The sequence below is a fragment of the Elephas maximus genome, chromosome 8, assembly GCF_024166365.1.
Source record: "Elephas maximus indicus isolate mEleMax1 chromosome 8, mEleMax1 primary haplotype, whole genome shotgun sequence".
Lineage (NCBI taxonomy): Eukaryota > Metazoa > Chordata > Mammalia > Proboscidea > Elephantidae > Elephas > Elephas maximus.
In genome coordinates, this window is record NC_064826.1 from 21,224,510 (window position 1) to 21,241,280 (window position 16,771).

At 60.3% G+C, this 16,771-nt stretch overlaps 1 protein-coding gene across 2 annotated transcripts in view; it reads right to left on the bottom strand.

Moving 5' to 3' along the window:
• The window catches only part of FLNC (filamin C), a 29,254-nt gene extending 12,682 nt beyond the window's left edge, over nucleotides 1-16,572 (bottom strand). For both annotated transcript variants that reach the window (XM_049894018.1, XM_049894017.1), the window contains exons 1-23: nucleotides 16,024-16,572; nucleotides 11,368-11,616; nucleotides 9,794-9,891; nucleotides 9,500-9,650; nucleotides 9,295-9,413; nucleotides 9,022-9,099; nucleotides 8,658-8,820; nucleotides 8,307-8,507; nucleotides 6,592-6,729; nucleotides 6,092-6,218; nucleotides 5,805-5,941; nucleotides 5,419-5,612; nucleotides 5,218-5,331; nucleotides 4,187-4,330; nucleotides 3,840-3,963; nucleotides 3,504-3,664; nucleotides 3,165-3,255; nucleotides 2,909-3,078; nucleotides 2,592-2,709; nucleotides 2,239-2,501; nucleotides 1,279-1,876; nucleotides 304-477; nucleotides 36-198 (exon numbers count right to left, since the gene is read on the bottom strand). In XM_049894018.1, coding sequence (XP_049749975.1) covers nucleotides 36-198; nucleotides 304-477; nucleotides 1,279-1,876; nucleotides 2,239-2,501; nucleotides 2,592-2,709; nucleotides 2,909-3,078; nucleotides 3,165-3,255; nucleotides 3,504-3,664; nucleotides 3,840-3,963; nucleotides 4,187-4,330; nucleotides 5,218-5,331; nucleotides 5,419-5,612; nucleotides 5,805-5,941; nucleotides 6,092-6,218; nucleotides 6,592-6,729; nucleotides 8,307-8,507; nucleotides 8,658-8,820; nucleotides 9,022-9,099; nucleotides 9,295-9,413; nucleotides 9,500-9,650; nucleotides 9,794-9,891; nucleotides 11,368-11,616; nucleotides 16,024-16,378 — 4,130 coding nt within the window. In that variant the 5' untranslated portion in view covers nucleotides 16,379-16,572. The remainder of the gene's footprint in view (nucleotides 1-35; nucleotides 199-303; nucleotides 478-1,278; nucleotides 1,877-2,238; nucleotides 2,502-2,591; nucleotides 2,710-2,908; nucleotides 3,079-3,164; nucleotides 3,256-3,503; nucleotides 3,665-3,839; nucleotides 3,964-4,186; nucleotides 4,331-5,217; nucleotides 5,332-5,418; nucleotides 5,613-5,804; nucleotides 5,942-6,091; nucleotides 6,219-6,591; nucleotides 6,730-8,306; nucleotides 8,508-8,657; nucleotides 8,821-9,021; nucleotides 9,100-9,294; nucleotides 9,414-9,499; nucleotides 9,651-9,793; nucleotides 9,892-11,367; nucleotides 11,617-16,023) is intronic.
• Between the last annotated feature and the right edge of the window lie 199 nt (nucleotides 16,573-16,771).

Sequence of the window (16,771 nt, forward strand, 5' to 3'; positions counted from 1 at the left end):
CAGTCTCAGGGTCAAGGTCGAGAAGGAAAGCATACCTGGTCTCCACAGTGAAGCGGTTGGCCTTGTTGACCAAGCCGCCCTCCAGGCCTGGCCCAAAGGCCCGGACTCTGGTGGGGTCGCAGCCCTCTGTCACGCCCACTCGGAAGGGGCTCTTGGGTACAGCTACGTCATCATACCGCACCTCCACCAAGTGCACACCTGGAGACCAAGGCACATAGTCAGTGGTGAGGGGTGCACCCACCCAGCCCTGCCCGCCCCAGAATGCTGTGACCCAGACCCCTTGTCCCCCAGGCGGCCCCTCACCCTCTTCGTAGGCCGTGTACTGCACTCTGTAGGTGCCATCTCCATTGTCTGTCACGTAGGTGTCCGTCTTGGCGCCCGAGGGATTGAGCACGCGCGCCGTCACATGGTTCCCTCCCATGGCTGTTAGGGATCTTGCATCCACAGTGAACTCGGTGGTCACCTCACGCAGGACACCTGGGTCCCAGGAGAGGAGAGCTCAGTGTGGCGTGGGGGCAGCCCTCACAGATGCTCACCCCACCCCAGGGCTGCCCTTCCCCTCAGCTTGCTAGCTTCCAGCTGAGCTCCAGCCACCCGCTCTCTCCCCTGGGAGCTCCCAGACCCTGGTCCACAGCTTCTGCCTTAACACCAGTGCCACACGGTGACATCCTGTTCACCTCAGCCTCCCCCAAAAGGCTGTGGGCCCTAGAGGGTAGGTTTGGGTCTCACATTGCTCTGCACCAGCCCCCAGCCCAGCACATGGACATTCACACCTAACTGGACTGAGTGGACTATCTCCTGCCACCCTCTCCCTCGGCACCCTCTACAGCAGTGTTCTTAGCTTTTTTGGATCCAAAACAAAAAACACCAAACCAGCTGAGGTGAAGTTGATCCCAACTCATGGAGACCCCATGTTAGAACTGTGCTCCATAGGGTTTTCAGTGGCTGATTTTTTTGAAGTAGATCGACAGGCCTTTCTTCCAAAGGCACCTCTGGGTAGATCTGAACCACCAACCTTTCACTTAGTACGTTAGTAGCAACTCCTTGTTTTGGACCAGTTACCCCTTAATCTGATGAAAGTGGAGGATCTTCCCAGAAAACGCCCGTGGGTAGACATAATTGGGTCACAAGAGCAGATTCGAGTTTCCCCTTCACGCCCTGCCCTTCCCCTGGGCTTCTCCTCCGAACTGTCTGAGCCCCTCAGGACTCTGGAGCTTCCCCTAGGTCCCTTCCTTTGCTCCACTGCTTCCTGAGCCCTCAGCCCCTCCTCTCACTCACCATGTGGCTCCACACCAGGTCCAAAGACCTTGATGCCGCTGGTGTCAACGGCAGGCTGCACGTGGACGCGGGTGGGGAACTTGGGCACGGGGTGCCCGCCATACTTGATAGTGATGGTATAGGTGCCAGGGAAGGCGGGGCTGTAGGTGATGTGGTAGGTGCCGTCAGCGTTGTTGTGGATTAGCACCTCAGCCTTGACGCCGGCGTCCGAGAGGATCTCAATGGTCAGCTCAGCCTCACCCGCCTCCGAGCAGTCCACAGTGAAGGTGGCCGCCTCGCCAACCTTGCCACGCTCCAGGCCTGGCCCACTGGCCCGCACCTTGCTTGGGTCGAACACGGGCCGGATGGTGGCCTTAAAGGGTGAGCCAGGGATGTGGGTTTCAGCGAACAGGATGTTGATGGTGTACTCGCCTGGCTCTGTAGGCAGGTAGCTGACGGCACATGAGCCGTCACCATTGTCCTGGCACTCGATCTTGGCCTCGCAGGGACCCTCCACGGTCAGCCCCAGGCCACCTGTGCCTGCCCCCTTGGTGTCGATGGAGAATGGTGCTGGGGTGCCCACCAGCCCGCCCTTGAGACCAGGGCCATAAGCACAAACCTGGGGGGAGAAGCAGGGTATGTGGGTCCCCTACACCTGGCTGCTCCCATGCCCCACCCTCTTTCTAGCTCCCCACCCAGCTAAGCCCCTTCAGACATAGCAGCTACTTCAGACTGACTACTTCGTGTTACTCCTTATAACAAGTCCAGGTGAGGAAAAAGAGGCAGAGAGAGAGAAAGAATCTGTCCAGTTAGTGGATCTGATACTCAAGACCAGCCTGGCTCCAAGACTGGGCTCTTAATCACAAAGATGTCTCAGGGCAGGTCCTGGTTACCCTGGTACACAAGTCCTTTTGGCTTCTGTCCCCGTGATTCACCCATCCCCACACCAACCACCTGCCTCCACCAGCCCTGTCTCCTCACCTTGGAGGGGTCAGGCGGCAGGACACCCTCCACGGTGAAGGGGCTGCCAGGTACCAGGTGGCCATCGTAGGTGATATCCACCTTGTAGGGGCCCTCCTCAGGGGGCATGTAGCGCACAGCCTGGGTGTCAGCCCCACCCCCAGGCTCCAGCTTACAGGGGATGGGCCGTCTTGAGGGTGAAGTCATCCGGACATCCAGCTGGCCCTGACCGCCAGCCCCGCGTGTGGTCACAGAGAATGCCTGCTCTTGCCCCACAGCCACCTCTGCAGAGGGGACAGGGTGCACCATGAGCAGACCCCAGCCCACCCTACCCCAGCAACCCTCACTCCCAGGGCAGCTCTTGCTCCACTTACTGCTGTTGAGGCCTTGAACTTTGACTTTGCTGAGGTCCAGTGGGGGTGCCACATTCACCACAAAGGGGCTCTTGGGAACAGGGTCCCCACCATAAGTGACTGTCACAGCCATGTTGCCCTATTGGGTACAAGAGTAGGTCAGAACTGGGTGGCTCAGACACAGTCCAGCACTGTCCCTTTGGCTTAGAGGTCCAGAGCAAGAGAGAGGACAGGGAAGCAGCAAAGGGGCCAAGGATGCAGAATGGGTCCCACGAGATGCGAGGGAGGAGACCGGGCCCCAGGCTGGCCAGGACAGGTGGGGTGGGTGGGGGACACACCTGCTGGACAGCCGTGTACTTGACCGTGTAGGAGTAGTCGTGGTTGTCGATGATCTCAAAGTCCCGCACAGCCTCACCCTTGGCTGCCCCAGCAAAGTGCACGTCCAACTTGGCCTTGCCAGCGCCCTTGGTCAGCACCGTGAAGTGAGTGGGCTTCCCAACTTCCACACCTGGGGGGCCCCCCAGAGATGGTAGTGAGGTCCTGGTGGCTGCATAACCTCAGCCCATTCAGCCTGACCCCTGCCCAGATGCCTACCTGTGCGGTTCAGCCCGGGGCCCTCAGCCTTGACCTTGCTGGCATCATGGGAGGGGTCCACCTTGATGTGGAAGGGACTGGCAGGGATCTCCTGGATGGAGGAAGGCTCGGTCAGGGGGGCCGCACCCCTGATCTGGGCTGATCATGGTGGCAGGATGTTCCCAGACGACCCACTGTGGACTAGGGCAACCTCTCAAAGGGCCCCCTCAGCTTCCTCTGCACCCACCATCTGCAGCCAGGAAGTTCCCGATACATGCCTGTGGACCTGTACTGCCCCACCTCTCCCCTGCCCCAAGCGACAGTATCTCAAACCGCCTGCTCCGCGAAGGGACGGGGTACCTGGTTGGCAAACAGCACCATGATGGTATAGCGGCCGGGCCCCGGGGGCGTATATTTGACGGTGAAGGTGTCATTGTCATTCTTGATGATGTCAAAGTCAATGTCAGCCTCTGCAGGGCCCACCACGCCAGGGGCGCACTTGATGCCAATGCTCACATCGCCTGAGGAGAGGCAGTACTTAGCTGTGAGTAGGGTGCTCAACAACCACCCCCAAATGACGAGTCCCACTAGAGCGCAGCTGCCGGAAACAGGCTCTGGTCAGAGCCGCGGCCCCACACACCCCAGCTCCACCCCCAAGCCCCTGGCCCACCCCCCACTCCAGGGCTGGCCTCACACCTTGGCCGGCCTCGCTGCAGTCCACCGTGAAGTAGGTGGGTTCGTTGGCCTTGAGGCCTGTCTTCTCCACGCCAGGGCCATACACCTTCACTCGCTCGGGGTGACTGCCCTCTCCCACATTTACCTGTGGGGAGGAAGCAATGCTCAGCACAGTACCTCTCCTTCAAAGCCTACGCCCTCCCCAGTACTACCCGCCCCAGCCTTGGACCAGTTTTAGCCTCCTCCTGGAGGCCTTCAGATCGGGAGGGGTGGCGGGACCCAGGGACAACCAATGTATCCTGCGTGGGGCTCCACCCTTCCTCTGGGACTTCTGGCAATGAGCGTGGGGCAGGGCATGGAGGACCAACCCGGAAGGGGCTCTTGGGCACGTTGACGCCTCCCCAGGAGATGATGATGGTGTGCTTGATGGGCTTGGTGGGCACGTAGGAGCAGCGGAAGGTGCCATCACCGTTGGGGATCACCTTGACGTCGATGGGGCAGCCCTCGGCATCCTGCAGACATCCCCCAAGCAGGGTTCAGAGTGGGCTTTGGCCTCCTTGGAGCACCTGTGCCCTCTGTTGGCCTCAGGTCTGACTTGGCTGTCCTCTTTACACACCCCCCACACGTTCACTGCCCCTCAGCACCCCACTGACGACAGGTGCAGGCAAGCCCAGTGCCACGTGCTCTAGTGGCCAGAGACCACCCTGCGAACCAGGAGATCTGGGTCCAGGCCATCTTCGAGGCCTTTCTCATTTCTGAAGTGTGTAGGTGGGGGGAGAAAAACAACCCAAAACAAATCCATTGCTGGGGAATCCATTCAGACTCATGGCGACCCCATGTGTTACAGTTGCTGGGAAAGAGGTTAGTTCCTAAATCCTGAATAACGACCTTTTAAAGACGAATCATCTACTTGACCCTTCAAGGATACGTTCATTAACCTCTAGGGGACAATGGACACCAGTTTGAGAAACCGACTCAGGAAACCAGTGTCTTATTCAATGAAATCGTCCTTCCATGACAAATTATTGGTGCAAATGTAAGTACTATTATCATAATCGTTAAAGTACATTTTTGAAAGAAGCACAATGGTGGCACAATGGTTAAAGTGCTCATGCTTGGCTGCTAAAGGAAAGGTGGCAGTTCAAAACCACCAGCTGCTCCTCAGGAGAAAAGACTTGGCAATCTGCTCCCTTAAAAACTTACAGCCTACGAAACCCTATGGCGTAGTTCTACTCTGTTCTATAGGGCTGCTATGAGTCGGAATCCTGTGGACCCCTGATAATTGGCCTTGACTTTCCCAGATGCTGCAACTTCCCGTCTGGAGGTGCTGCCCCCAGCCCCTAGCCCTCCTAGGGCTTCTGCTCCTGGTGAGGGCAGTAGAGATTGGGCAATGTCGCACCTGGGCATAAAGCTTCAGGTCTCCCTTGCCAGCTAAGCGGGCATCAATGGTGAACTCCGCGGGCTTGTCCACAATGCAGCCAGTGGGCTCCAGGCCTGGCCCAAAGGCCTTTACCTGTCAGTGGCAAGAGCAGAGGCTGGGTAGGGGCTGGAGGAGGGCCAGCTCCGCCCCCCAGGCCCAGCACGAGGGCTGGGGCTGCACCTTATCTGGGAAGCAGTCGGGTGGGGCTGGCTGGATGTGGGCAATGAAGGGTGAGTCACGGATGTCCTCGTCGTCACAGATGACATGCACAGCATACTCGCCGGGCTCCGTGGGCCAGTACCGCACGTCGCAGGAGCCATCGCCCTTGTCATCACACTCGATCTTGGCCTGGGAGGGCCCCTCGATGGAGAAGCCTGGGTGCAAGGTGGGGGGATCTTCCCCTCAAACCCTGGTCGCCCCTGTGTCCCATCTCCCTGTCTCATCCCATCACTCCCGAGCATTCCCGCCTCCTGTCCTCAGTTGCTCCCCAGCGTCTACACCTTCTGGCCCTCCGTCACCCCCCAGGGACCCCCAGCATTCCCACCTTCTGCCAACCAGCTACTTACCCAGTGTCCCCACTTCCGTGCCAATGGCCTCCACCACAAAGTCGGCGGACTTGCCCACCTGGCCAGTCTCCAAGCCAGGCCCCCAGGCCCGTACCTTCTGTACTCCTGCCTCGGGGCTCACCTGCACCTCAAAGGGACTGGGGCAAAGGGGGAGCTGGCGTCAGTGCCAGAGTGCCCCTGTCCAAGGCGCCCTCCTCTCTGTCCTCAGGTTCCCAGGCAGCCCGTCTCCTTGCTCCCTCTCACCCCAAGATGGTCTGGGGAGGAAGGCAGGGGGTGACAGGGCTTACCTGCGGGGGATGGCATAGCCGCCCCAGGTGATGGTCACCACATACTTTCCGGGCACCACGGGGTAGTACTCGCACTCGAACACACCGTCCCCAGCCTCCCGTACCTTCACCGGCTCCTCTGTGCCCTCTGAGGAGATGTGGGAGTGGGTCAACGGTGTCAGTCCAGCCCCTGAATTCCCTTAGCCAGGCCCCTCAGTGGGTCCTTGGATACCCAGGCCCAGCCTAAGGGCAGAGCTGAAACCCAGGGCAGGGTCCACATGTCACCCCTGTGCACAACGTAGGGTGAGGGTCGCTTCCAGCTTGTAGACAGGAAAACTGAGGCAGAGAGGAGATGATGGGCCTGAGACCCTCTGGTGCGTCTGCTCACTGTGTCTCTTTGGAGAACAGAAGAGGGGTCTCCTCCATGGGGCGAGGAGCTGGGTATCACTGCTCTCAGGGAGCCATAACTACTGGCCCTATTTCTCCCTGCCCCCTCCCCGGCCCTGGGACCCAGCACTCACTTGGCCCCTTGACTGTGACCTTGAGCTCCCCGCTGCCAGCGCCCTTGGTGAACACCTTGAAGTCAGCCACCTCTTTCACACGCACACCCTTGGGCTGCAGGCCCCGCCCAGAGGCCCGGCAGGCATTGGGGTTGCAGGCTGAGGGGAGGAGGAGGAGGTAGGTTGGGGGTGCTGGGTGGCCCTGGACAGAGCCTCAGCCCCTCACCCCTCATCCCCCCTCACTGAGCATAGTCCTGCTGACCCCTCCAAGGCACAGGCCATGGCCTCATGCACCCCTGCCCTGCGCCCCTTATGTCCCCGCACAACTGGGACTGCTGGCAGCCATGCTGGGCAGGGAACTGGCTACAGCCTCTGGATCGGGCAGGTCCCAGGAAACCCTCTGGCTGGGATTCTAAGTCACTGCCACTTGGGACAAAGGCATGGCAGAGCCTGGACAGAGAGTTGAGCTAAGGGACACCGGAAAGGGTCATCCACCTAGAGCCATCATAGCACCCTTAGAAACTAAGTCATGCCACAAACACTCAGTGATGCCACAGAACAATAGATATTCCATATGAGAGGAAGTCTGGCCCAGAACACTGCAGTGGCACAGAACCCAGACCCTGCCACTGCACACAGACAAAAGAATGGTGATCTCAGCCTGCCATGGAACACAAAAAGTGGCACACAACCCATTGTGGGGCCACAGACAGGCAGGGGATTGTAATCGCAGCCTGCCACGGAACACAGGCAATGGTACAGAACCCGGGCTGACCATGGAATCCAGGCAATGGCACGGAACCTGGGCCTGCCACACATCACAGGCAATGGCACAGAACCTGGGCCTGCCACAGAACCCAGGCAATAGCACAGAACCTGGGCCTGCCACAGATCACAGGCAATGGTACAGAACCTGGGCCTGCCACAGAACCCAGGCAATGGCACAGAATCTAGACTTTATCACAGAAATCATCAGGCAAGTGGCAAAGACACTAGATATGCCACAGAACACAGGCAATGGCACGGAACCTGAAGCCTGCCACAGAATGCCACGGAACACAGGCAATGGCATGGAACCTGGGGTCTGTCACAGAATGCCACGGAACACAGGCAATGGCACAGAACCTGGGGCCTGTCACAAAATGCCACAGAACACAGACAATGGCACAGAACCCAGGGCCTGTCACAGAATGCCATGGAACAGGAGATTCCACACTGCCTGGGCCATGCCACACAGCATAGGTAAGGCCGGTCAGCTATGGCCATGCCTGGCCCAGCCTCTGCTGGAGAGTACTAACGTGGGGCCACTCTCTTGGCCTGGCAGACGATGGGCATGGAGGGGGCGAGCGGCAGCTGGGGTACTGAGTAGCGGGGAGAGAAGCAAGTGGGGGAGTTACCAACTGAGGGCCTACAGGTATGTGCAGGTGCTTCCCACACATGCCCCACCCACATGGACTTATAACTTCCCCCTCAACCCTTCCAAGGTGGCACCTGTTCTGCCTGTCCTTCACTGAGGCCTCTTTGGGGGGCAGAGGGTAGAGAGGATGATAGGATGGGGTCTCTCCAGAGCCCCAGCCCTGGCTGCTCCTTCTGCCCATCTTACACCTTCAGATAGCGGCCCCCACCACCCTATGGACTTAGAGCCTCATTTCCCATAAGTTCTAGGACCCAGAATCTCAGGGCAGCCTCGCTGGTCCTGGTGAGGGTAATTGTGGGGATGGGTGAAGGGCTCTTACCTTCCGCCACATGGACAGGGAAAGGGCTGCGGGTGATGGGGGCACCAGCAAAGGCCACGTGTACTGTGTGTGGCCCTTCCATGACAGGCCTGTAGGTGCAGCGGAACGTGCTGTCACCCTTGTCCTCCAAGGCCACCTCCACTGTGTCCCGCCGGCCCTGCGGGTCCACGATCACCACGGCAACATCCCCAGTGCCGGCCCCTGCCATAGACACCGGCCATCAGCACTCATTTGACACACAGCTGTCAGGGCGCCCACTTCCTGGGACCTCTACCCCAGCCCTTTTCCACACCCCACACCCAATACCACAAGCCAGGGGCTGCCCACCTGCCCCCCCAGGCCCATCCTTACCTGCAGTATAGATATCAAAGTAGGTGGGTTTGTTGGCCACGTTACCCACAGGCTCCAGGCCAGGGCCGCGGGCTGACACCTTGCTGGCATCCCCCAGAGCCATGCCCACGTTCACCTCAAAGGGACTGCGTTCGATGTTCTGGCCAGCAAAGAGCACGGTCACCTAAGGGTCAGGGGTCAAAGGTTAGCTTCCAGGTGAGAGCCTCTGAGAGGTGGGGGAGGGCAGAGCAGGGCCAAGGAGGGTGAGGGGCAGGTGGTTGGTACCCTGGGGGAGAAGAGGGTTGTATGAGCTGAGAGGGGGTCCATTCAGCCTGAGCCAAGGGTGTGAACGAACAGGAGGGCAGATGAGGGCCTATGGGGATACCTTGTGCAATCCAGCAACCTTGGGCACATAGGAGACAGCATAGGTTCGGTCCTTGTCGTTGTTGGGGACCACCTTGGCCTGATGGGAAGAAGAAGATTGTAAGTCATGGCGGCTGTAGCCTTTCCTGAACTCACAGCCCCACGCAGCCCCTATGGTGAGGCCTCCCCCAGGCGGGTGGCTTTAGCCAGCACCTTCAGGCCATCCTCTTTTTGGCCCTGTGTCCTCCGGTTCCAGCCCCATGCTAACCCCTCCTGCCCCAGCGGTCCCCCGCACCTCCTCGGTGTGGCCCTCGGGATCCTCAATGTAGACCAGCACCTCGCCCACGCCGGCGTCCACAGTCTGCACGGTGAAGTGGGCAGGCTGCAGCACAGTGTTGCCTTGGGGCTCAATGCCTGGGGGCAGAGGCAGAGCCAGGTTACTGAGGGGGCACACACAGGTGCAGAGGTGCCCAGGGAGGGCTGCCGGGCTGAGCACCTACCAGGCCCATAGGCGATGGCCTTCTTGGGGTTCAGCTGTTTGGAGCGGACAGGGGCACCTGGCTTGAGCTTGGCCTTGGGGAACTGGGACAGGTAGGTCATGACGGAATGCTCATCCACATTGGGGTCTACAATCTCCTCAGGGGCAATCACCTGCCACGGGGAGGAAAGGAGTTACACAGCCCACTGTGCCCGGCAGCCCCAGTCCTCACCTGCCTCCTGGCCAGGTGTCCTTGTAGACCCAACTTCCATCTTTAGGCCCCCTGCCAGTGGCCCCATCCCGTCTGCGAGTGTACCTGGGGCACGCCGAGCCAGTCGTCCGCCTGCTGCATGGCCTCCCGGGCATTCTCCACAGGTTGGTTGGGGTCCCAGGCTTCCCAGTCAGGACAGAGACCTAGAGAGATGGGGAGGACGATGAGGGGAAACCAGTCACCCAGAACAGACGCATTCGTTCACCCTACACCCTCATGGACTGTGGGTGTGCACCCCTCCCCAGCCAGCTCGAGGCCCCTGAACCAGCCAGGTACCTGCTGACCACCAAGGCTGTGGCCCATCAGCTGGGGTGCCCATCTCTGCTCAGAGGCCCAGCAGCCTTCCCTAGCACCAACAATGAGGCCTTTCTGCCCTGGCTGACGCAGCCTGGCACTAGCCCTAACAGCCAGCCTCCTGCCTGCTCAGGCTGCAGCACAGACCCTGAACACCAAGCCCCTGAGAGGGCTCCCCTCCCAGACCCCTCTTGCCTCATTGCAGCTGCTCCAGGGGTGAAGGGGTCACAGTCTGTCCCATGTATGTCCCTAGGTCTCCTCACAGCTGTTCTGAAGTCCTAGATCTCTAAGCATACATCCCACACCTGCCTGAGGGCATAAGACTCCCTCTCCCTGCTAACTGGCCACCTGGGGAAACTGAGGCTTTGAAGGATGAATTCTCCAAAGCTGCCCAGAGCCCAGCCCTCCTAATGTTAAAAACGCTGAGGGAGCCCCAGATCGCTCCTGTGAAAGGGGGCCGGGGTACTTGGTCCTGGCCAGGACTGGAGGTGGGGGCACTCTCACATGGCGGGGAGGGGGCTGGCTCAAAGGCTGGAATCCATGACTGGCCAGAACAGCTGAGCTCACTGCTGGCAGCTACACCAGCTATGGGCAATGGCTCAGCAGTTGGGAATGCTTCCCAGGCGGCTGGTGCCCCTGCCTCCCACCCCCTGCTCCCCGGCTGACCCCAGGGCGGGGAAGGATTCTCCCAAGGGGCCATGGCTCCCCAGGTTCAGGGCTAACCAACCCAGAGTGGAAAAAGCCCCATCTTCTCACGAGACGAGGGTCAGAAAGGAAATGGTGCACGGGGTGGGGCTCTAGCCTGTGCTGCCTCAGTTTCCTTGTGGCCCTGATCAGCCCCCACCCGACCAGGCCAGGACCTACATTGAGGGGGCAGGGCTGGGTCACCTGCCACTTGGCAGCGCCATGCCAGCCTCAGTCCACATCATCCCGGGCCTCAGCCTCTTCTCAAAGCTGTCCCAGGGTCTCACAAAGGAGCACTCGGCAGTGCCCAGGTGTCAAAGTAGAGAGCACGTGGAGCAGGGTGTCCTGGCCGGGGGATCGAGGTTCAGTTCTGCCAGACAAGCCAAGAGACCCTGGACAAGTCACTGGCTCTCTCTGGCCCTCAACATCCTTGTCTGTAAAATGAGGGGCTCTAAGCCCTTCCTACCCCTGTAGAATCTGGCACACCCAGCAGTGGAGGCCTGACTCCAGCATGAATCTCAGCTGGAGGAGAGGGAGCCCCACAGGGGTGCATTCTGACAACTGTGAGCCTTGGTAGGATTGGCTCATCCTAGCTCTCCTTCCAGCTGAGGGCTCCTCAAGATACCCGCTGGCCCACTCACCAGGGGCACAGTTGTCCACCAGGGCGCCGAGAGCTTTGCCATCCTGCCAGTCTCGGTTGAAGTTGGTGATGGGCAGCTGGGGCACCTTGTTCTGGATCCAGCCGAGCAGGCGCTGCTTGGGCGTCTGCTTGCGGGCGTCCTCGTCGTCCTCATCCTCCCACATGGGCATGGAGATGGAGTAGTGCAGGATTAGGGTCCAGATCAGGCCCAAGATCAGCTTCAAGTTCCCATCCACGATGGCCTTGCTGTCTGCAGAGCACAGAGAACCAGCTGGGCTCAGGAAGCCCACCCTCCGACCCAGGGTACCTTCTGCACCTGCCCAGCTATGGGGAGGGTGCTCCCAAGGCAGCTGCTACAGCGCTGGGCTCAGGCCTCCTATTTCTGGAACCTACCGCCTCCCTCTCAGCCTACTAGGTGCAAAGTGGAGATGCCAAGTCCTTCAGGGGCCTCCTCCCTTCAGAATGAGGCTGCTGCCCTGTGTACTCCTGCACAGATACTCTTGCCTGTTAGAGCACTCCAGTCTGCCTCCTATCGGCTATAGCCATCCCTACAATTATCCAGGATCTGTCTGGCCCTACTGGTTTATAAGCCTTCTGGGGGCAGACACTAGTTTTTTTGTTTAATGGTTTTATCAAGGTATACTTGACATATTATAAACTGCACATGTTAAAGAGTATAATTTGATAAGCTCTGACATGAAGCCAGAAAGCCATCACCCACATCAAGATAACAAACATATCCGTCACTTCCAAAAGTTTTCTTGTGTGGACCCCTTGGTAATCCCTCCCTCCTGCCCCTCCTTGCCTTTCCCTTCCTGGGTAATCACTGATCTGCTTTGTCACTATAGATTAGCTCGAAATTCCTAGAGTTTTATACAAATGGGTGGTGCGAATGGTTAATGTGCTCGCTGCAAGCCAAAAGGTTGGTGCTTTGAGTCTACCCAGAGATTCCTTGGAAGAAAGGCCTGGCGATCTGCTTCCGAAAAATCAGCCATTGAAAACCCCATGAAGCACAGTTCTACCCAGATACAGGAGTTCAGTTAACTTGAGGGCAACTGGCTTGGTCTTTTACAGAAGTGGTATCACTGCTTTTTGTGTGTCCTCTTTCACTCCAGACCCTGGGTTTTATCTTTCTATACTCAGGGTCTAGGACTTGATGGGGCCTCAATAAATTTTGATTGAATGAATGAATATTTTAAAACATGAAGTTGCAGAGGAACAAGACCAACCTGGTTTCCACCTTGATTGCCATAAAAGGCTTTTGGAACAATGGGGTCCTGGGAGGAGAGAGGGTGTCCAGCTGGCAAGCTCAGTTTGCAAATGCTGGGGGGAAATGGGATTTCACAAGAGCCTGGGACTTGTCACCGATGTAGACTGGAGTCTCAGAAGCTGAGACACGCTCCACTATCAACTCCTTTGAGGAATACTATGGATCAGACCTGACTCCCCCAGATTGTTCAGGCCTAGCTCCCCTTCAACAGCCAAAGCGAAACATCCAGGAGGCAGTGGCCTAGGTGGCCTAGAGTATAGATCTTTGGAATCCTCATCTGTAAAGGACAATGCAGACCTGAAAGCCATCAGCTCCAAGCTGAGCTGCTATTAAGAGGTTCAAAGGGGGCGGAAAACTCAGCCTTGTTTACTGGCGTTGCCGAGAGATGGGAGAGTGTGGGGCTGAAGGCTCCCTGTTATACATCTTTTCCTGCCCCCCATTCCTAGATCTGGGGAAGGGTGGAAGAAGACCCAGGGCCAGGGAACTCCAGCATCCCCTACCCCACCCCACCCCACTTGCCCCAGGAGGGAACCTTGGTCTTCCAGTCCCTCCGGCGGCAGGCTGGCCCCTAGGTTCCCCACCCTCTCACTGATTCATCCTTCCTTCCCCAGCAGCTCCCCAGCCCACCCCCTTTCCCCTGGCTCCACTGCAGCACAATGGTTTGGCAGCTTTCACATTCCATGACATACTCGCTCCCGGCCTCCCAAAGCTCTGCTCTCTCGATGGCACAAACACACCCACAGTGCATTCACACAGTCTTGACACCCCAGTGCCCCTCGACCTCTTGCAGCCCTGACAGTCTCCAAAGCCAGCACTCACCACCCAGCAGGGCTTCCTGCAGCGGGCTGGGGCCAGACCCCCTAAAGGGAGGGAGGGAGACCTTGAGACTGCTGGGGGCTGGGAGGGGATGTGTGGGGTGATCATTCATACTTGCTGGAGAGCGAGGTTTCTCCCCAGCAACTGGCCCAGGGCCAGACAGCAAGTGGTCCATGGCTTGGGGCGGGGGAGGGACTGCGGCCGGGGCCGAGTCCCACTCTGGAAGCTGTGACCTTCCTCTCCCTCCTTCCCCTTGGAGGCCTGGGGAGGGGAGCTCAGCTCTAGCCAGGCTTCCTCCCTCATAACTCCCCCAAGCCCTCTTCTCGCCTGCCTAGGGATACCCCCAAAGGAGCGGGAGGAGCCAGAAGCCAGTCCCTGAGCCGCCCCTGCCCCCAGGCCTCAAGTGGAGGGGGAGGAGGAGAGAGGGCTGGGCCGAGGGAGGTGCTGGGACAGCTGCTGCCCCCTCCAGCCCCTCCTTCGGCTGTTGGCTCAAGGAGAAGGAATAGCAACTGGGGAACAGCTGCGGGACAGAGTTGCCTCATAGGCCTCTTTGTTCCGAGGGGCTGAGGGGGCAGTAGGGGACCTGGGCGGGGTAAGGGGGCACAAAGGGCCAGAGCTCCCCCAACTCAGGCTAAGCACCTCTCCTCGGGTAGCTGTCTCCACTCCCAGCTCCCCCTTGGCCCCAGCTTCTCTTCTCCAAGAAGGGCCCCCCACTCAGGTGCCCAGATGCTCACCTTCAGTCTGAGACCATGCCTGGGGCAGAGGCCCCCAGAACAGCCCCTTCCCCCCAAACATGAGAAGAGGGGAACCAGGGGAAGCAGACTTCCCATGGGTTGTTCCCTCACACCTCGGGCTACCACCCCTGTAGCAGGCCCCTCCCTGCCAGCCTTAGCCCCAGCAGCTGAATTGCTGACAGCTTATCTCATCAGCTCGAGGGAGCCACTTGGCCTACTAAATGGGGACCAGCTCCCCTTCCTCTCAACTGGACGGAGGAGCTTCCCTCCTGCCCCTAGACCAGCCTTCACTTCTCCCCCTTCAGCTCAGAGCCAAGGGGCCAGGGGCCAGGCACCGCTCTGGGGGAGGGAGAGGTGCAGTCCGGAAGGATGAGGCCTGGAGAGGGACCAGTGGGGAGGGAGGTGGAGAGGCTTCCTAGCCTGTCTGTCCCGGGAGACCCCACCTGGGATAGTCAGTCCTGCCTCTCAAATTTCAGCATGCAGGGGTGACAGGGGCTGGCCAGGCTCTGACTCTCCCTCCACACTCGGTCATGTAGTCTGCAGCCCCCCACACCCCCTCACTACACACCAGAGCCCCCTCCCCCATGCCTGCCCTCAGGCTTGTCCTTCTGGAAAGCTCAGAGACATCTGCTGTGTCACGGAGGCAGGGCTATTTCCAGGCTGGAGCAGGCGGTGGGGTGAGGGCTGGGGGGGGGGGGCCAGTATTTGGGCAGGAGGGGTAAGGCCAAGGGAGGGGACTGGACAGGGCAAAGGGCCCCAAACTGACCTCAGCTGCTAATTCAGGAGGACCAGAGATGGCCCTGAGGGACAGTGGGGGTGGACAGACAGTCCATTATCTGGGGGTGTCTCTGAGGCAGTCGTGGGGGGTTCTAGGCTACCTGGCCGGCCCATTGGGAAGCCCACATGGAGCCCCATATGGGGCCCCTTCATGTAATTCACAGCAGAACTCTTAAGAGTTTACCCCGGGAGTGAGGGTCTTTCCCGGGACCCTGGCCTACTCAAATGACTGTAGGGCTGGGAGGACAGGGGGCGCTACTTGCCACTCAAAACCCACCCTAGACTTCTCTGCTGCCAAGCTTAGAGTACCTCCCCACCCCCATCCCGTCCCAACACACCTTCCAAATCTGGTTACACTCAAGGACTCCCTCCTTTTACAGGCCTCCCCTCCCTCCCCGGGCCAGACCGTTAGCTGCAGCCAATCCCCAGCTTCGGGATGGGCTGGGGCCGGCCAAGGCTGGAGCCGGCTCCCTGGGCCAGGGCAGGAGGAGGCCAGGCAGGGGTTAAAGCTCCCGGCGCTGTTCAGTGCTCAGTGCCTTTTTAGGTGTTTGAGGCAGGGCCCTGCCTGCCCTGGCCCCGGGCCTGAGACCTGAGCTGAGCACAAGCCCGAAGTGGGCCTGGACGACATCCTGCCGCCCACCAGCTCCCCCTCGCCTCAGAGCCCGTGGATCTGGGCACTGATGGGGACCCGTCTGCAGTCCCCGCCTTCCCGTGGAGGTGCTGGGAGGCCACCTGCTTTGTTTGCCGGGGAAGGGGGGGGGGTCCCAGTCGCCCAAAGGAAGGAAAGGGATAATGAATAGAGGCAGGTCGGTGGGAGTGTATGGTGCTGGAGGGCTGGGAACGCCGCGGGTGCCCAGGGTCCTGAGAGTCCTGAACGCAGCGGCCTGAGCGGGAGGGTGAGGGAGACGGGGCAGAGGCATTTCCCTGCCAGCCGCCCTGCCCCAGGTCTCTGCTCCCCGCGCCCACCAGCTCCTGTGCCCCCTGCCCGGGGGACAGCTCCGCGCCACACACACACCTCCCCGCCGTGTCCCCCCGCCGTGCCCTCGCCGCCCGCACTGACCGATGGACACGAGCTTGATGTGCTCGCGCTCCAGGAACTCGAGGGCCACGGACACGTTCTCCAGCTTCATCTGGCGGAAGTTGGGGCGCGGGTGGAACTTGCGGTACATGCGCTTCTGGCTGAGCACCTCGAGCAGCGCGATGAGCCGCAGCCCGTCGCTGAGGTCGCGCTGCAGGTCGGTGAGGCGCTTGCCCACGCACTTGAGATGCTCGTTGCACCAGCGCGTGAACGTGTTCTGCTGGATCTTCTTCCACGGCGCGTCCTCCGCCAGGTCCTTCTCGGTGGACGGCATCTCGTCCGCCTCGTCGGCCAGGCCGAGGCCCGCGGGCTCCGAGTAGCCGCTGTTGTTCATCATGCTGGCGGCCGGGCGGGCAGGGGCTGCGGCCGGTTCGGGTGGGTCGGGCCGGGTTCGGGTGGGCCGGCGGGCTGGGGGCGCGACCGCGGGCTGGGCTGCGCGCTCTGCAACTTCTCTGGGCGGGCGGCTCGCGGGCCTCCTCGCTCGGGTCTCTCTCTCCCTCCGAGGGCGGAGCGGTGCTCGGGAAGTGCGGCGGGCCGGGCCCGGGGGTTTAAGAAGCCCGCGGCCCCCGAGCCACGTCAGAGCGCCGGCCTCCCAGGAATGCCGCCCGGCCGCGGGGGGCGGCCCCGCCTCCTCCCCTCCCCCACGGCGTCTCCCCGTCCCCTCCCCGCCCGGGGCTGCGGGCCAGGGGCCGAGAGCGCCGGCAAGGCTGCACCCCGACACCCCAAACTA